At 39.9% G+C, this 20,180-nt stretch overlaps 2 protein-coding genes across 2 annotated transcripts; one reads left to right on the top strand and one right to left on the bottom strand.

Moving 5' to 3' along the window:
* Positions 1-6,442: 6,442 nt before the first annotated feature.
* fosab (v-fos FBJ murine osteosarcoma viral oncogene homolog Ab) lies at positions 6,443-8,817 on the bottom strand. Its single transcript, XM_074614776.1, has 4 exons — positions 8,544-8,817; positions 7,986-8,201; positions 7,754-7,861; positions 6,443-7,640 (listed from the first exon to the last, which is right to left on the bottom strand). Exons 1-4 carry the CDS (start codon positions 8,661-8,663, stop codon positions 6,972-6,974), a joined length of 1,113 nt encoding a protein of 370 aa, XP_074470877.1. The 5' UTR covers positions 8,664-8,817; the 3' UTR covers positions 6,443-6,971.
* A 6,525-nt stretch (positions 8,818-15,342) lies between these two features.
* Positions 15,343-18,725, top strand: LOC141756367 (protein c-Fos-like). The gene is made up of 4 exons (XM_074616035.1): positions 15,343-15,760; positions 16,269-16,472; positions 17,127-17,234; positions 17,439-18,725. Exons 1-4 carry the CDS (start codon positions 15,623-15,625, stop codon positions 18,147-18,149), a joined length of 1,161 nt encoding a protein of 386 aa, XP_074472136.1. The 5' UTR covers positions 15,343-15,622; the 3' UTR covers positions 18,150-18,725.
* Positions 18,726-20,180: the final 1,455 nt, after the last annotated feature.

Genomic DNA, 20,180 nt, shown 5'->3' with positions numbered 1-20,180 from the left:
CACAACCGGCCTGACTGAGAGCCTCCAGCGCCGCCGCTGACCTGGAGGGAGAACTACAACTACCGACTACCGGCTCTTCTTCTAGCAATGAATGAGGTTATTGTGAGTTCAACCGGTCCAACCGGTGTGTGCATGGTCCTATATATCTGTTTGGTGTCTGGACAGTTGCTCACTTTGCCTGGTTATTAGTGGAAAAATATAGAGAGTCATAGTGATGCCACTTCTTTACCTTTGTCAACCACATCTCACTGTCTTTATCAGCAAATACCAGCTGGTCCAGGTGTCATCACATGATGTCACATAAAAACAAATGGTCTTATAAACTGGGGGGAAAAAACGTATTTCTCTGTTGTTACAATGCTAATGGTCATTGTATTTTATATCGATTGAAAGCCTGTTTATTTACCTTCACAATGACGTCCAACTTGTAAGGATCATGCATTTGTGGGATGAGCAGCACAGCTGATTATGTGGGTAGCGCTCAAGAAAAATTTGCCAAAATGCTTTGCCAATGGTAAACAGTGTATTCTCCTGTTGGTATTGACTCTTGTTTTGAGTTGTTTGGTGGATTGAATGATTGAACTCTCTGTCAGTAACAAGGAACAAACAAGACATATTGGCTATTTTACACTTTATTCATTTAAAACACCGGCAGGAGCCTCAATAGTGGTGGAAGATCCATACGCAGCCACAACAGCCTGGCACCTCCTCCTCATGCTGGTCACCAACCTGGTCACACGTTGCTGTGGGATGGCGTTCCATTCCTCAACCAGGATTCGTTGCAGGTCAGCCAGCGTGGTTGTGTTGGTCACTCTAACACGTACAGCACGCCCAAGCTGATCCTACAAGTGTTCAATTGGGTTGAGGTCTGGACTCTTGGCAGGCCGTTCCATTCTCTCTACTCCCACATTGTGGAGGTAGTCTGTGATAACCCTGGCTCAGTGGGGGGCGAGCGTTGTCATCTTGGAGGATGAAGTTAGGTCCCAGATTGTGGAGATATGTGATCGCCACTGGCTGCAGAATCTCATCCCGATATCTCCCTGCATTGAGATGGCCTTCAATGATGACAAGCCTTGTTTTGCCAGTGACATCATTGAGGGAACACACAACCACGCTGGCTGACCTGCAACGAATCCTGTAGGCAGTACACTAGAAATATCAACCTTCATATGTACAAATATGTCTCACCACCTTGTGCAGTCAAACAGCACACAGTACAAAAGGCCCAGCGATGCTATGGAACAACACACGTGTTGGGCTTGAAATTATACAAGCAGATCATTTTACAAAACAACCTAACTACTAACACAAAACTCCTTTGAGACAACCAGAGGTTTTGAGAATATTCCAGTGGGGCCCTTACATAGACTACAGTACATTTGTGACCTGGGGCCCCCTAGTGGGTCAAAATGGCCATATTCCTGAGACTAATAATGAAAGTGTAGGAAGACATGTACTAACATGTAAAGCCAAGGTAATAAAAACCACAGTAGACTGATCAGGGGCTCCACTTATTTTACAGAATAGATAATAATAGCAATCTTAGATGGGAATTTTTGGGACTAAATGTTTTTAATTAATAGACAAATAGCCCTTTGCAGGTCATTGACACCAGTCAGGGTCAGGTCTGTTGTGGTACTCAACATGAGACAAAGTCCAAGTTGGTCTCTGCCATGAGAATAAAAGTGTGACCTTGTTTCATACCATGTAAACTCTCTCGGACAGCAGACACATGCTTTAGCTGAATGAGTAAGGATTGATATACTTCTATCATTGTACATACTTTAAACCTGCTCCCATAGAAAGATATTAATACTGCAGAAATCATCTATTTTCATTTTGTTGTGCCAACTGTTTGAAATTATCTTATTGATATGATTTCTACTTCTCAAAGATGTCTTTAATATTACAGTAATTGCATAATAATCCATCCAGTATGTGATAACGGTATGTCCGGGTTATGAAACAGACCTATCATGCTCAGTGTTGGCTGGGGTATTTTGGAAAAATCCCAAAAGCTATTATTTTTCTGTCAGCAACTCAGGGATTACCCAATTACATACGACGGAGCTGTCCAGTTTCCAGGGAAACATCCTTGTTACGGATCCCACGAGACGAGACGAGGACACGCTGCTGTGTGGGGAGTCTGGCACTAAGTGAACAGTAATTATTGGATGGAGAAATCCCTTCAGCGTTGTAACTGAGTGCGTCAAATATAAGCTAAGAATAGCATGTCACACACTCCTCCATGCTACGGAGCCTTTTAATGAAATTCACAAAACTTTCATATAACTGTGACTAAAATACATTTTTACATCATTTAAAGCTGCAGTGGGTAGAAATGAAGCAAATATGACTAAAAAAAAGTTAATTTTATAAAATGGTCACAATATCCTGACAGAAGTGCATGAAACAGGTAATCTGAAAAAAAATCATGTGCCTCTGTGTCCTCCGGTGCTACAAAATGGCATCTGCAAGACTTCACAGACCAGAGGAAAACAACCAATCAGAGCAGAGCTGGAGCCTGCCGTCTCTGAGCAGCTGTCAATCACTCGCGAGCTCCGATCAAACGGTCAAACTAGGCAGCGCTGATCAAATATGAATCAATATTCTGTTGCTGTAATGATTATTTCTCGCCTCAAATGTTTTCAGAAACATCTTGTAGTGTGCTGTTTAGCTGTAAAATGAGAAAGTTTGTGACCCCGGCCGCCATGTTGAGATCAATTGCGGAAATACCAAGCACCGCCCACCAGCCGGAGCAAAAGCCAATAGGAACGCTCAATAGGAACGCTCTCTCTCTGAAATGACCTGTGATTGGCCAAAGTCTTCCGTCATACGCTAGATTCTTTAAAGCCTAAAAACAGAGCCATGAGGAGGTGCAGAAGTTTTCTTTTCTTTCAGAACACTTGAATTACAATATGCTGAAAGGTTATTATGGATTTTTTGCCCCAATGATGCCCAAAACATTCTGCCTATTGCAGGTTTAAACCTTTCTTTAGCCACTTGGAAAGGTACTTCAATAATCTTACTACTGATTGACTCACCTTTTTATATCACCTCTGGTTACTGATTCAGCATTGCATGTCATTATAAAAGTTACAGAGTGGAACACCTCCTTCAATCAGCACACATGCTGCTGACGCAAGAGTCTACACACCCTTCAATCAATTGCAGTCATTCTGAGTCGTGCTTGTTATCACATTTAGATACTGAATATACAAACAAAAATCAGACCATATACGCTGATAAGAGCACAGAACCCAGACTGAGTTCAAACCTAGATTTGATTTGTCATACACTACCACTGATGACCACACAGCCTGCCATTCCTTGTCTCAGATGGACTCACCGTTGACGGTATAAAGCAAAGAAAGGAACATGTCACAATATGTTAAAATTGTAAATTGGTGTCATGGTAAATGCCCTACTGCTGTCACTGAGACAGATTTTCAGCCATAGGGGGAAGACACTGAAGTATTCATGTTTTTTTTAAAGCTTTCGCATCATCTCTCGACAAAAGGAAGGTATCAGGGGATGTATTTCTGTGAAGATAGAGCCAAACTGAGCTCTTGTCGTCGTGGCACGGAGGCAAACCTGGCTGTTTCATCATCGCTGTGCTCACAATTACACCGAGGCAGGGATCTCTGTCTGTCTCCCTCCCTGCTATCCTCATATGCTCATCATTTTCTCCTTCACTCCTCCTCCCCTCGCCTCGCTCTCACTTCCCTCCTCTCTTTCTATCAGGCTTACGCTGCCTGGTTCCTCCCCTGGGTTGCTGCACCGACGCAGGTTGGCGTCATAGTGGTCTAATTTTACTGCTGTTGATGCTGATGTTAAAAGAAGCAATAGGCACCTGCTATTTCTGCCGCTACCCCTTCTCCCTGGGGCCGGCTAAGAGGTATTAATAGACAGAGTTATTAGGCGCTGCATGGTCGCACATAGAGGCTTTATTGAGGTAAAAGAGGCTCTGCTTAAGTGCAAAGGAAAACAGATAGGTTATACAACAGCACAGCAAAACAAGAGGCTTTGTAAAAACACATTTGTGTGTTCTGCAAGCAAGAATCAAGGAAGTGGCATTGCACTTCTGCAATTTTAGGTCTCTAAACTATATCAAGAATTTGAATCTTTATTTGTTTGATGTTGTACTTTGGAAGAGCAGGCCTGTATCCATAAAGGAAGCAGAGTAACAACTGCTGATTTCTTGGCTGTGTGTTGCACAAAAGGGTGTGTCCACACAAACGTCAGAGTAAGTTTGTTAATGTTCAACTGTAGTCTTCCACCCGGTGTGTCCCGGACACGCACACACAACGCATTTCCTGTGTAGAGCCATTTAGCAATCCACCCTCTGATGATTCTTTACATGGCGAAATATTGATAAAAGGTGAAATGAGTTAGTGGGAAGGGAGCGGTAGGAACGGTTTGATGACAAACTGTGTATAACAATGTACTGATATCAATGGATCATCCTGATATGATAATGGAAAACTTCATCAGGCAGTGTGATTAAACTAGGCAGAAAAGACATATCTTTTCTGCCTAGTTTAATCAAATTTAGTCACACTATGATCACTCACCTATTTCATTTGAAATTAAATGAATCATTGACCATTGTGTTAGTGCGGAATTAACTGTCTTCATGTTTATAAATTGGCGTTCTTTCTTCTTTCTTTCTGTTTAGGAAAGGTGGATTGCATTGTTGCGTAACTCCCAGCTTTAAAGGAACAGTGTGTAACATTTCACGGGATCTATTAGCAGAAATGGAATATAATATTCATAACTATGTTTTCATTTGTGTATAATCACCTGAAACCAAGAATCGTGTTTTCGTTAGCTTAGAATGAGCCCTTCATATCTACATAGGGAGCGGGTCCTCTTCACAGAGTCGGCCATGTTGCTCTGCTATGTTTCTCCAGTAGCCCAGAACGGACAAACCAAACACTGGCTCTAGAGAGAGCCTTTCGCGTTTTTACGTTACCTGAAGGCCACCTTAGTTCTACGATACGCTTGTGAAACTGTGGTAACCTGAGCCGCAGAGTGCAAAACCGTGGTACCACCAGCCGCGATCTGACTTACGTTGCTCCTAAAGTAGTGTTATTATGGTAAGGATGGACTCTGAGCGAGGCGAACGGCGTTACCGCAGTTTTGCACTCGGCTGCTAACGTTACCGCAGCCTTGGAAAGGGAGGAGTGAGCGGAGGGCAGGCGGTTGCAATTTGCAACCACATCAGTAGATGTCACCGGATCCTACACACTGTACCTTTAAGAGTACTTTACATAGACCTGGACCATGAAGATATGAGATGAAATAAAGCACCCAAATGCTCTAAATTTTATATAGAAAAATGAAGACTTAAGACACTAATACTTCAGTATCTTCATCTTAAGTCAGTTGTATGTTTCTGGGAAAACAACACATAGGCTACCTACAGTGGGTCTATATCGCTTTGTGTTTGCCCACAGACCATCAGTGTTACTTCATTAACAACTGATGAAAAAAAAGATAATATGCTAAACCACTGGTGAATTAAGTTTCTAGATCATCAACTTCCAAATTAGGTATTTACATGTGATTCATCATGGCACATTAGTATTAATTTTGGACTAAGCTGGTGGGAATGAAGAGTTAGAACAGGCTGTATAAAACACCACTTAGCACACAGCCACTTTACACCATCATGTCCAGCTGTCTGCAGTCCATTTGCAAAAAAAAACCACAGCTAAAGAAGGTTAAGTCCAAACTGCTGTCTCTCTCTGTGCCTCTCTTATAAATTATTTCTGAGGACTCTTTTTCTTGCATTGTGCTGTAACTCACATGTGCGTCTTTGGACTGTGGGAGGTGATATTTTGTCTGAGAGAACAGAATAGATAGACGTAGATGGTGGTTGAAACGTTGCTTTCGGATCCTCTTGTCTTGTATAACCATAATGTGCGTGTGTGTGTGTGCAGCGGTTGTCTTGCAAACGAGCTGTACGAAAAACATAGGCTATCGTGTCGATTAGGGAAGAAATGCATCACGTTTTGTTCCCTCTTTCATATATTCCAATGATCAAATCTGATTTATCTGTAGAGAAAACCCAGAGACTAATAGTTAAATGTGCGTGTTTTAGTGGAAAAAGCCCGTCTGCAGTCTGCTGGCAAACAGCAGCAGCGAGTCTTCGCAGCGTTCTAGATTTGGGCACGGAAGTACGACGTCATCGCGCTATGCTTGCAAATTTAAAAAAAATGGAAAGAACGCACTGACGTAGGAGCCCTGACGTATAGTTAACCTTGGCAACAGACGGAACAATAAATAGAGCCAGTGGAGAGGCAGGGAAAATACTGCTATCCCTTATGGAGGCTAATTTTAGATATTATTTTAATTGTCTATTGAATATCACTGCTATTCTGTGAGAATGTCTACATATGTGTAAGAAGGAGTGCCACAGATTCAACCAGACAGATAATGAATTTAAATATCACTATCTTTTATTTACATATTTAACAAACAACATTCGTCTTTTACTCTCTGCGTAAAAAAATAAATTTTAAATTTCATAAATTAAAACCACTATTGTTTTCACAGAAAACTTCATACCAAAATAGACCACTCAGACCATCATGGTTAAGACAAAGCACGTCAGTTTTTTTAAAAAGTTTTTCACATACAGTTTCACAATTACTCTCACTTTCCATCAACCAGAAAACAAACTAATAACTATTGCTCTGAACACACATCAACACTACAACAAGTTTTTTGTTATCTAGCACCATAAAATCATATATGAACTCATAAAACGACTAGGTGGTATTAAGTTGAAACATGCGTTTTTAACTTGCTACATCGGTGTAATAGGCAAGTATAGATTAAAGGCAAATGAAATTATAACTAATTTGCTTCCTGGTAAAAGTCCATTCCATAGCCCTGTGATCTGCACATCTCATATGTCAAGAAAATGTGCTTAATAGGAAGTAATATTGTTTTTGGAAGAGTCTTTAAAGGGCCAGCAGGGTTGGGGAGCTGAGGGAATCAGAGGACTGGTCGTTGCTGTTGCTTCCTCTCCTGTGGGCGACGCCACAAGTGGGGAAGGTCTCTGCCTCTGGGAAGGTAAACACAAAAGAAGACGTGTAGGTGGTGCCGGACGGTGTGCAGGTCACCACGGGCGTGCACAGGGACTCAAAGTCATTGTTATTGGCTGCGGCGTGAAGGGGCTCCCAGTCCTGAGTTGTGTAGAGGGAGTTGGACAGGTCAACCTCTGGCACCGACCGCGCCGTCTCCATCTCGGTCTTCGCCAGCAGATCCAGAGACTCCTCCAGGACGGAGGAGTCCAGGTCTGTCATCTTGACCGCGCTGCTGGAGATGGTGGCGGTGGAGAGGACGGAGCTGCTGCTGCTGCTGGAGAAGAGGGAGTTGGAGGTTGAGGTGAAGGTTGGCTGGCTGGAAGTGATAGTGGTTGAAGTCTGCGGCTGGGAGGACACGGCGATGGAGAGGAGGGGGTGGACATTAGACATGGTGATCATTGAAAAGTCAGTGTCCAGGTCTGAGGGGATCTTGCAGATGGGCTGATGGGCGGCCAGAATGAACTCAAGCCTTTCCTTCTCCTTCATGAGATTAGCAATATCATTCTGCAGGTTGGACTTCTCATCCTCTAGCTCATCAGTTTCCTGCAAGAGAGAAATAGAGGAAGTGGCATTAGCTTAGCTGTTCTGGATTATAACACTTGCTATTAGCTGTGGTGAGAAACACATTTTGAGGAATGATGGTAAATCATACTTACAGCTTGCAGAGTGTCTGTAAGCTCTCTCCTCCTGTTGCGGCATTTTGCTGCTGCCTGCTTATTTCTCTCTCTGCGAATTTTTTTCTTCTCTACCTCCTCTGGTGTCTCCTGCACATATAACAACAAGAAAAAAGTTAAGACTCCAGCTCTGTGATAATGAATAAATGGTAAACATGGAAGTTACTTATGCAACAGTATACCACAAGTCAAATAATGGTCAAATAATAATCACCTGTTCCATTCTGCTTCTCTTGGAAGATGTGGCCCTGGATGCGGACCTCATGCCGGGTCTGGTGTATGCCGGGCTGGAGCTGTAGGGGGGTGCTCTGTGAGAAGGGGCCACTGAGGAGATCAAAGGCTGGACCATCCACTGCAGATCCGGGCTTGTCGAAATAGCTGTGACAGTGGGGATGAAGGAGGCACTTGATGCTGTCAGGTCAGTGAAATCCTGTGGACAATGAAGCAAAGAGGATCATGAGTACATTTACTTTCAGGAGGGGGATGCAGCATTTGCAGGATGAGTCTATAAAAAGACAGCTGGTTTAAAAATATCCCTTATGATGTCAACTATGACGTTACACTCTCTCTCTATGGGGTTTCCAGGTGGATGAATGAATGAAGCCTTGAACTGTGCAGCAGCAGGTCAACAGGCAAGCTTACATTTATTATTTTAAACCTTATGTTTAAGCTTTATGGGAATAATTTAGTGACTTTTAACTTTTTTAAGTTGCATGCAAACAAATACTTTTAAATAGCCTACAATGTAATGATAATATTTGACTGGACATACCTGAGACTGGGGAGACCCCATGCTGGAGTAAGATCCCGCTGGTGATGGGTAGTAGGATGGGGAAGCGGTGCTGCACCGGGAGGAGGAATCGCACTCCGTGTTGAAAGCGGTAAACATCATCTTTATCCCAAAAAAAACAAGTATGGAGATCCAAATGTGAACTTGAGATGAGGAACTCCTTTTTGTAGGTTTGGGAGAAACTCTTAAACTGCTGCTCCCGATATGTTTGCTCTTGTCGTTGATCTGCTACTGAAAGTTTGACTGCCAACTCTGGGAGCTCGGAGCCTTTTTATAGCCTGAGAGAGAGGACCGGCCGAATGACGTCGGTAAAGGGGAGGGCTCTTTACCCGACACCCCGAGGAAGAAAACATCAAAACACTCACATAACAACGCAGCAATAACGCAAAATATTGCTAATATAACGTTTTAATACAATAAAACGTATAAACGCAACGTCAGTTTCTCCTGTTTAAAGTTGAAAAGTTACATTTTAAGAAATATTTTTTAAAGATTCACCCTTCGAGAAATGGAATATTCCAGAAACGGGATCCCCTCTACGTCATTTTCCTAATATGGTGCATCCTGTAAAAGGGGCGGGACTTGCTGGGAAACCTCACCATCACCATCTGAGATTGGCCGACAGCGACATGACGTTATGTAAGACAACAAACACAGCGGCTGTTGTGAAAACTGAACAAAGTAGGAGAATGGTCAGCTAAAGTACATCCTACACAGCAAAAGTACAGCAAAGATACATTTTGAACATGCAGATTTGGTCTGTTCTGAACTGAGAGTATCAAACAAACACACTGCTGGTGCATTTTTAACACTGTCAATTTGAAAAGGCTAATTTATTAAAAAGTTATTATATAGGCCTATATCAATATGAACATATGACTACAGCAATTTTTTATTTTTTTTTACCTCTACTAAGATAGCCTTTAATGCATTTTATAGCTCACTGACAGAGACATAACTTTAAGGAAAACCAAAATAAATTCACAATTTCATTAATAAGTTGTGATTGGAGAAACTCTTGTAAGATCAATCAGGTACAGTGCTATTGTGTTAGACGTTTGTCAGCATCAAAGATTCAACTATCTGTACAATATGAGCAGTGAAATACAGGGTGGCTACTCACAAATTGTCTTTCCTCTATCAGGCTATACCTCTACCAGTCTGACTGACACTGACTCAAGATTCAAGCCCTTTATTGTCATTGTGTAGCACAGCGAAATTAGATTGTGACAATCCCATAGGTGCTAATGAAAAGATAATACAATACAAAAAGAGATAGTGCAATATAAATATAAAAAATATTAAAGATAATACAATATAAAATATAAAAATACAATATGTATATTGATGAGATGACAGTTTTGCCATACATCCTTTCAGAGTACTGCAATGTCATCAACATGTGAAGGGTTGACATACTATCGCGGTATCCATGTCACACTGACAGGCTGTAGTAGCTCAAAGCCCCATGACTAACACATTCTACTTAAAAATGCTGACTATAGGATTTGGTCTACCAGCTCCTCTTAAATAATTTCCTCCCTGTTCAAACAGGAACTCTCAGAATGCAAAGCTGAAAGAGCTGATTTTGAATCTATGAAAAGAGTCGAACCTCTGCAAAGCAAACTTCGAATCTTTGAAGACGCAGATCTGTAACATTGAAAACATGCTGCGAACATTGTAATAATGCAGCAATTACTTCAGATCTCTGATTTTCAGTTTGAAAAAAAAACATGCACTACTTTCAACCTTTCAAATCTTGATTGAAATGCTCTGATGTGTGACGATAGGGGTTGAATCTAACTCCAATAGCTGATGGTTGGCTGTAAAAAGCCTTTTCTTTGTAACTCTATGACTCTCTTTAGCTAATCTGAGTTGCAAAGAAATGTGTTAATGGGAATGGGATAAAGAAATGTGTGTAATTGGTATGAAATTCAAAACTTTGTAAACGTATGCCAGGAACACCATAAAGACATGTCAGAGCAGAGGCGATTCGTGTGTATTGTGCACTCCTTTCAACCTTTCAAATCTTAATTGAAATGCTCTGCTGTGTGATGATAGGGGTTGAATCTAACTCCAATAGAAGACGTGTTTTTTATACTACTGTGCAAAAAACTGACGGTTGGCTGGAAAAGCCTTTTCTCTGTAACTCTATGACTCTCTTTAGCTAATATGAGTTGCGAAGAAATGTGTTAATGGGAATGGAATAAAAAAATGTGTTAATGGGAATGGGATAAAGAAATGTGTTAATGGGAATGGGATAAAGAAATGTGCGTAATTGGAAATTCAAAACTCTATGTAAACGTACGCAAGGAACACAATAAAGACATGTCAGAGCAGAGGTTTGCACGTGTATTGTGCCCGTAGGCAGTGCTTGTACCTTTTGTGTGCAATCCATGCCAGGGCGTGTTCAGTTGCAGAGCAAGCTTCCAACTGGTTTGTTATGTGTACTTTTCCACGACAGCTGAGGTAGAGGGAATCCTCATGAGTTACATAAGGAGCTGCATCAATCACTTAAATACAGCTTCAGACTTTGTATTCAAATTAAGTGTTTAACTTAATTGCTTTTATGCTTGGCAACATATTTTCATTCCTATGATGTTCAGTTAACTAGCCCTTAGAGAAGTAGGTCTATAGCACAGGAGTCCAAGACCCCAGTTCAGTTTTAGTAGTGTCAACAACATCTTGCTGGTAGTTTTTTGTTGACTTTGCATATATAGAAAGTTATGAATGGGCAGAGAACATAACATCTGGCCACAATAGTCATTCATACTCTCACAATAGTTGCATTAAAGTGCCATTTCTCCTAAATGAATGTTTAAAAAACTATCTTAATAAAAGTTTTCCCCTTTTCCTTTGCATTCCAAAGGGTCCTTTAGGGAAAGATAAGATAAGATAAGATAAGATAAGATAAGATAAGATAAGATATTCCTTTATTAGTCCCGTAGTGAGGAAATTTGCAGTGTACAGCAGCAAAGGGGATAGTGCAAAAAAACAAGATGCATCAGCTAACACAGTAAAAAAAACCTAAACAAAGTGAAACAAAATACCATTTAAATAGAAGGAAGTATAAAAATAGGAGCAGTGTATATATATATAGAAATATATATATAGAAATAAATATATATAGTATAGAAATAAATATATATAGTATAGTATAGTATAGTATATAGTAGTATATATATACTATATATATATTTATAGAAATATATATAGAAAGCCCCTCTTTATTAAACAGTGTATGCTACAGGCTGTCTGTTGTTAAACATAAAGTAGGTATTGTAAGCGTTAAAAGTGCTGATAACAGTGTTATTGTGTCAAAGTTCATGAATGTAGGCTAAGGCAGTTATGTTCTTTTTCCCGCGCTCATGTTATGTTCAACATTCCTGGTTGTCATAGCAACGCTCCACCCCTTCGCGTCAGTGACGTCTTCGCGTTTTGCATAGCAACAACGATCGTTTGTGTTGTGGCGACGGCTCACTCAACAAGGAAATCAAAAACCGGTCTCTTCAGCCGTCGTCTGTGGTGAGTTACCATACGACACGTCATGACGTTTCTGGTTTCAGGAAACGTCGTCAGAGTGAGAGGTCTTGTCTGTGTCGAGGCTCTCAGACAGACGAGCGCTCTCTCTCTCTGTGGTGTCTGCGGATTGAAACAGGACACCCAGCGACCAGTCTACCTTGGGGGATTGTTTGACTACTTTGTTTGACTGGTTGGCAAGAGCAGCAGCTTCCAAAGCAATGCTGACTATTTGTTTATAAAATTTTTTTTTTTGTTCCAGAAGATTAGATGAAATAAAAGATGGGTTAACAATTAGCATTTAGGTGACTTGGTGTACATAATAATTGAATTAGCCTGACAATAACAATAACAATAACAATAACAATACTCATCATAATAAAAATACTAGGTCTATCAATTAGCTTGCAGCAGATGAGGGTTAATGGATGAGATATTATTCACAAAATTAACATTTTGGGTAAAGCATTTTGAAATGTAATATAATTTAATGTGAGTAACACCAGCACTCTAAATTGCCCTATATAGGCCTACTGTTTATTATTTGAATATTTATTTATTTTCAATTGCCCTAAGCCTTCTCTTTATTTATTTATTAATTTGTATAATTTTTTATTATTTTCAATTGCCCTAAGCCTACTATTTATTTGTTTATATTTATTATTATTTTTTTTATTTTCAATTGCCCTATGCCTACTGTTTATTTGTTTATATTTTTTATTATTATTTTTTATTTTCAATTGCCCTAAGCCTACTGTTTGTTTGTTTACATTTTGTATTATTTTTTTATTTTCAATTGCCCTACACCTCCTATTTATTTGTTTACATTTTTATTATTTTGTTTTATTTTCAATTGCCCTACGCCTCCTGTTTATTTGTTTTTATTTTGTATTATTCTTTTTATTTTCAATTGCCCTAAGCCTACTGTTTGTTTGTTTTTATTTTGTATTATTCTTTTTATTTTCAATTGCCCTGAACCTACTGTTTATGTATTTATTTGTATTTTATAACGGATCTGTAAAACAGAAATATCTGTGCCATTTGATTATAGCCTAAGTTCCATTACCTAGCAGCAGCAGCAGCAGCAGTGGTGTTATTCACAGCAGCACGGTTAATTATCTATTTTCCTAATTTACATGAACTTTGAACAGCTGATGTCACCGAGTCTAAAAATAGCCTCCGCACGGTCTGTGCACTCTCACGCTCAAGTTGCTTTGATGAAAACAAGTCTTTGAGCTATGTAGTGAGGGGTGTCTGCTCTCTGCACTTATTATGCCCGACCTTTGAACTCCTGCTCCTGGTCTTGAGCCGCAGCGGCGACTGAATGGGTTCAAGCCTAATGATGTGCCGGTAAATGAGTCCAAAGGGAGGCTGTGACTGCCGGGAAGCAGCCTGGGAGCCCCCCCCCCTTCTATTCAACAACTATCCCTTTCACTTCACCGAATCTGTGAGGTCATCTGACACCCTAAATGTATATCCAGCCTTTACAATATCTTTTCTTATAGGAGCTGAATAGGCTGTGCGGGAATAACGAGTACATATGCCAATAAATTGCATCAATTAGATCTCTGTGGAAGTGGAAGAACAGAAACAATGGATGATCATCGTGAGGAAACCAGCCACCAAATGAATAAATAATAGTCTACTTTTAGGCTCCTCTACAATAAACCAATGTTACTATAAGATTTTAAAATTTAAATTTACAGAACAATATATATCTATATATCTATATCTCTCTCTCTCTCTCTCTCTCTCTCTCTCTCTCTCTCTCTCTCTCTATATATATATATATATATATATATATATATATATACATATATATATATATATATATATATATATACATATATATATATATATAGATAAAGATATATCTATATCTATATTTATCTATCTATCTATCTATCTATCTATCTATATTTATATCTCTATCTCTATCTCTATCTCTCTATCTCTCTATCTCTATCTCTATCTCTATCTCTATCTATATCTATCTATCTATCTATCTATCTATCTATCTATCTATATATGTATATCTATATATATCTATATATCTATCTATATCTATACATTTATATCTATATCTCTCTATATATAGAGAGATATTTATATCTATATCTATCTATCTATCTATCTATCTATCTATCTATCTATCTATCTATCTATCTATCTATCTATCTATCTATATCTATATCTATATCTATATCTATATATCTTCATTTTATCTATCTTTTATCTATCTTCATCTTATCTATCTTTTATCTAAGCGTCCTTGGGTTTCTGAAAGGCGCTATATAAGTCCAATTTATTATTATTATTATTATCTATCTATATTTATATCTATATCTATATCCATATAGATATAGATATACTGTATATATACATATATATGTGTGTATAAAGAAGCAGCCTACATGCTATTCTTGTGGTCAGTATAGAGGTGGGTCAAGTGCATGGGTTCGCCCTCGTCTTTCTTGTCCTAAAAGTAGCACAATGACGCCGTTATCAGGTACAATGCATGACGATCAGCGCATGTTTCACTTTCTTTTGTGACTGTGAGTGAGTGGGCCACACACACGCACACACACGCACACACACACACAGCCACACGTCGGTCCGTCTGCGCGCTCCCACCCCTCTCCGTGCGCCATCCATGCACAGCGCGCCCCCGTCTCACCGGAAACACCATATAAGGTTCGGTCGGTCCATTCGGCGATTGGCTGCTTTACTACAGCGACAATTCTGTTGCTGGAGCTGCTATTCATATGCAGAGACAGGTGGGGAAAAAAGGCAGGCAGTGTGATGTATTATAAATGGATGACACTTTATTTAGCAGCTCATAAATATAAGCAGCCGGTGTGCTGGAAGCTGTGTGCGTTAATTAAATCATTCTCGGTTTCACAATATTGGTCCAAATGATGAAAGTTGGGTCTGTTTTATTGCCTTGTATAGCATGAATAATGTTCTGATCTGATTCAGTTTATGAATATATTACATTGACATCACCTCCATTCTTCTGCAAGAACATTTCCATTAATAGAATTAAGATGCGTCTCATAAACATATGTGGACCTATATAGGGAACATAATGTATATGATGCAGATGCTGCATACATGAAGTGACGTAGCCATGTTCATTCATGGCGATGGGCACCTCACGCAGGCGGGGGTGTCACTTAATATATGCTCAATATTTTTCCTGATATGTGAGTTAATAAAATAAGTCAAAATGAAAAGGTTGCTATTATTGTTGTTCAGACATTCAGGAGGATTTAATTGTGAAAATGGAAAACATCTGCTCGCTTTTTTACCCCCATCTTCCCTCTACCCTCTGTTGCGATGGTTCGGTCTCACCACACAGATTTCATTCATAAAATTCCAGCTCACTATAAAAGGCGGGCCTCTCCACTATATCTGCACAGTTACCATTTATGAACCCGGCAAATGGAATATAAAGTATAGGCAGTCAGTTTTCTACTTTAGATTAGACTGTTCTGTCTTTATTTTATGCTGCTGTGATTATTTTTTTTTAACACGAGAACATGCATCCAGACTCCAGCACTGAGTTCGACTCGTCGTCCAGCTGTAGCAGCACAGCATCGCCTGGCGGGGACACCCCTGGGTGCAGCAGCAGCCAGCATCCTCCTGACTCGCTTTCATCATCAGTGGACAGCAGCAAGGTACAAGCGGATCTGATCATAACCAACACAAAAATCATCACATCTTTTGCAGGATCATTCATCCATAAGGCTAAAATATGTAGGTTGCAAGAGGGTGACTGTACTAGTACAAAATGTTCACACATGTCCAAGAACATTTCATAGACAGCATAACAGGAAAACTGTCCTGTGCTGAAAATGTGTTTTTTTAATGCAAACACAGAGGCAATATATGCATGTTATAATGTTCAGTCAGGGGAAATTGTTTGTAATATATAGGCTATACTTTAAACACATACCTGTTTTGGTCGTGACCTTTCATTTTAGAATGATGATGGTGATGATAAGGCATGCATCTGATTTTGATAGCATTGATTTATTGTTTGTTTTTTTGCATTCCTCATCCAATTGATTGATGTACCATTTTAGCACATCTAAAGGTCAGATAGGACGTGCTTCCTCACTCATCAGATAAGCTAAATTAATGTGTTGCCTACATGCATATGCATGTATGTGTTTTTTTTCCCAGGATGCTGAGACCAGTGCAGCAGACTCCTTTGTTCCGACTGTAACTGCAATCTCAACCTCGCCGGATCTGAGGTGGATGGTGCAGCCGACAGTCATCACATCTGTCTCACCGTCGTCCGGCCGCGCGAAGAGCAAAACGCACGGCTCGAGCCAGTCGGCAGGTGCAAACAAGGCAAAGCAAGGCAGGAAAGGGCTCAAAGACAAGGTATGCATGAAAACACAGTCAGTTTCAGTCAAATCCATCCATCAATTAATCAATCAATCAATGTGTCCATATTGTTCTTGAATAATAACCTATCATATCATATTCCTCCACCCCCCCCCCCCCTCCTTTCCACTGATAGAGGTTAATAAGAAAATGCAGATATCGCGATATTTTCCCCAGGAACGTGAAAAAGGATGCAATTGTTTTTTTTTTACTGTTAAAGGAAAATTAACGTTGCGAGTATAATGCAAATAAAGGACTACAGGGAATCGCACATCAGGTGATTGGATTATGTCTAATTGGTGCAGCGAGTAATTACTTTTTAGAGTAACGAGCACGCAGCAGCGCTGTTTATGAATGGGATGGGGGAAATTGCATAAAAAAGTGCGCGTTCACGTGGTCGACTAGACCGTGCCAGTGGTGCAGCATTTTAACGCCTGAACTGAAAGAGAGAGAAAGAGAGAGAGATAGAGAGAGAGAGAGAGAGTCTGCACCGACCAGGCAGATCAGTATTCCCAGCATACACTGCAATATGTTTTCTTCTTCTTTTTTTTTTTTGTTGGCAAGTGAAATGGTGCTGAAGAGCCAACTGCTGATATGGCAAAACTCAGCAGGATGCGCATTTAAATTGGCTATTTCTGATTTATTTTTTAGCCTTCCAAAGAGGAGGAGGAGAGGAGGAGGATCAGGAGGGAGAGGAACAAAATAGCTGCAGCGAAGTGTCGTAACAGACGGAGGGAGCTGATAGACACTCTGCAAGCTGTAAGTATATGCTGCTTTTTATCTAAATCATAGAGATTCACACACAGCACATGCAGCCCTCTAACAGCTGAGGAGACTGTATGGCATGTCACTAGTCATTAGAGATAACAAGAGCACAGCAGGGATGACTGCAGAGCACCAGAGGGCAGCAGTGTTTTCATGCCTCCCCTCATGTCAAATCTTCTTGATTTTTGTCTCCTTTAGGAAACGGACATGCTGGAAGACGAGAAGTCTGCCCTCCAGACGGAGATAGCTGACCTGCTGAAGGAGAAGGAGAGGCTGGAGCAGGTCTTAGTCTCCCACAAGCCATCCTGCAAACTCCCTGCAAATGATGGTGATGGTGATGATGATGAGGAGGAGAAGGAGGAGGATAATGAAGAGGATGTTGACACAATGCAGCAGGATCCTCCGGCCTCCCCATTGTCCATCTTAGAGGATGGAAAACCCACAGAGAGCAACACAGCCTGCATCGGAGACGCCTCTCAAGACATGGACAGCGTCCCCTGCATCCCAGCAGCAGCCATTCTGGGGAACTCGAACATCCTCCTGTGTTCGAGCGCCGAAGAGGAGTCTCTGGAGGACTTAAAGGGAGACGACATGGATGACCTGGTGCCCAGCCTGGAGATGGCGGTGTCCCCGGATATGGCCGCGTCCGTCCCCGACATAGACCTGAGCGGCCCCTTCTGCCTCTCAGACTGGGAAACCCTGTACAAGTCCGTGGCGAACGACCTTGAATCTCTGAGCACGCCAATCCTGTCTTCCAGTCCCACTTGTAGCAATTACCACACAGTGTTTTCCTTTAATTACTCTGAGATTGATTCCTTGGCTGAGGGCTTCGAGTGCCTCAAAGGCAGCCTCGGTGCGTCTGAGTTAATGAAAGATAGTCTCAATTCTCCAACACTTCTGGCCTTGTGAATGCAAAGAAGTTATGCAACGATACTGCAATTGTATTCTAACCAGCCAGCAAGCTATGATCTCTCTCAAAAACGATGTTTTGTAGTGTGAGTTTTGATGTTGTGTAAATCTAAACATCAAAAGTTGTGTACACGACATGTTTTTTCTGTGACTGTAACAGGGTCTACTTCTTCCATACTGCTGGTGCATCTCTGAGGCGAGACTGTTGCGCTGGTGATAAAACATGCATGCAAATACAAGTCATCCAAGAAGAGGAGGTATCTTGTGTTTTATAAATGTGATGTGAAGTTCGATCATCAAATAGCCTAATGTACGTGTAATACTGTTGACAAAGTTGTGTTGTAACAAGTGAAAATAGCAGGGTTACTAATGTGTAGTGTATAGGTGTCACATCTTGCTGTAAGGTGTCCCCTAACATGATGTTTCCTTTCAAGTTTTTTTCCATAAAAAAAAAATCAGATCATGTCATGTATTTTATCGAGATGTATTTTATGACATAGTTTATTTTTTTACTTATCAAAAATAATCAGATGCAAAAATTGTATAACGCTGGAAATAAAATAAGACAACCACAAATGACGTCTTGCTGTTGTTATCATTCAGTCATCTGAATAAACAGTCTCACCACAGGGGTCATTTAGTAGCTGTTCTGGGGCTTTCTATCAACAGATGGAATTTGCACAGTTATGGAATATGCAGATGTTCAAATTTCCATTTTTTCTGAGGCTCTTTTAAGTGTCTCAACTGGTCACCAATGTGTCTCTTCATCTGCTGGGGAAGATCATGCAATATGATTGAAAGCTACAAAACAGCTACTGAATGGACCTTGTGGTGAGATGTTTTCTGAACTGTGTTTTTTTACGAGGTTGAGAATGAATTTTTAAGCTCAGCTTTTAAGGCGAGACACCCCAGGCAAAAAAACATTGTTTTTCATGCACTGGTCAATTTTGAGATTTTGGGCTGTTTTGCTTCCGTAACATGTCTTCTTTCAGACTAGTGGAAAGAAAACTTCCAAAATACACATTTAGGTGTTTATTTCACTACTTTGTCTATTTGTGTCTGTAGATTTTCCCTAAATCCACCAAAAGTTACCATTAGATAATGCCTCATTTGCATATTTAAACATAACATTTTAGAAAACTTGTAACACAATAAATAATTGTCTTAATGTAAGTAATCAACTGGGGAAGTTTCATGATGATATGTATTAATTAAAGATGTTATCCTATTCACCTGTAGAGGCAAAATGTATGGAATTTGACAATAACTACATTTAAAGGCTGTTTTCTCAAAATGACTTTTCTCTCATTTACACCGAGCCAGAAATCTCTACTTTAGCACTTACATACACCAAACTTCCCAGTTTCATTCCTATCTATATTCTGAAAATCTAAATTTCTGCTCTGGAAATGTATGCAAATTAGTACATATTTGATAAGATAATGCCTCATTTGCTTAAACCTTACAATTTCAGAAAACTTGTAATACAAAAAAGAATTGCCTTAATGTAAGTAATCAACTTGGAAAGGTGATAACTATTACTTAAAATGTTTACTCTATTCACTGTTTCAAATATTTCAAAAGTCGCTTAAAAGGTCATTTAATTGCTGTTCTGTAATTGCTTTTCCCCATGTTGTCCATGTATCTATTTTCCCACTCACAATGTTGTTTGTTTACGATTGCCCAGAACTCTTTATAGATATTTAAATCAATATCCTCCTAACAAACACTAACCATACACTTCCACGCAACACACTCACACACTTATCTTTTTTGATGTATTTACTGTCTTGTTATTGTTGTTATTATATATATCTTGTCCTAATTGTTTGTCATCATATTATTTCTTTATATTAATATTGTCTCTAGGTGGAGGCTTCAGATAAGCCCAGTGGTTTTTTTTGCCTCTTCCTGCACTTTATATTATTAATTTATTTATTTGTTATATTGTATAGTCTTAAATTGTGCAAAATAAATAAGCATAAACATAAAAATAAACATAAACCTGGGATATCACCCCTTATGGATGAG

This window comes from Sebastes fasciatus, chromosome 18 (genome assembly GCF_043250625.1).
Source record: "Sebastes fasciatus isolate fSebFas1 chromosome 18, fSebFas1.pri, whole genome shotgun sequence".
NCBI classification, from domain to species: domain Eukaryota; kingdom Metazoa; phylum Chordata; class Actinopteri; order Perciformes; family Sebastidae; genus Sebastes; species Sebastes fasciatus.
The sequence above is the reverse complement of the archived record's forward strand: the minus strand, read 5'-3'. Positions and strand labels throughout refer to the sequence as shown.

Excerpts from the sequence above, each read along its gene's own strand:
- fosab (XM_074614776.1), bottom strand. The coding sequence starts at position 8,663 with ATGATGTTTACCGCTTTCAACACGGAGTGCGATTCCTCCTCCCGGTGC. Across the intron at positions 7,862-7,985 it reads AGAGAAGCAGAATGGAACAG|GAGACACCAGAGGAGGTAGA; the intron begins GTGATTATTATT and ends TTATATGTGCAG. Across the intron at positions 7,641-7,753 it reads TTACAGACACTCTGCAAGCT|GAAACTGATGAGCTAGAGGA; the intron begins GTAAGTATGATT and ends TCTCTCTTGCAG.
- LOC141756367 (XM_074616035.1), top strand. The coding sequence starts at position 15,623 with ATGCATCCAGACTCCAGCACTGAGTTCGACTCGTCGTCCAGCTGTAGC. Across the intron at positions 16,473-17,126 it reads GGAAAGGGCTCAAAGACAAG|CCTTCCAAAGAGGAGGAGGA; the intron begins GTATGCATGAAA and ends TTTATTTTTTAG. Across the intron at positions 17,235-17,438 it reads TGATAGACACTCTGCAAGCT|GAAACGGACATGCTGGAAGA; the intron begins GTAAGTATATGC and ends TGTCTCCTTTAG.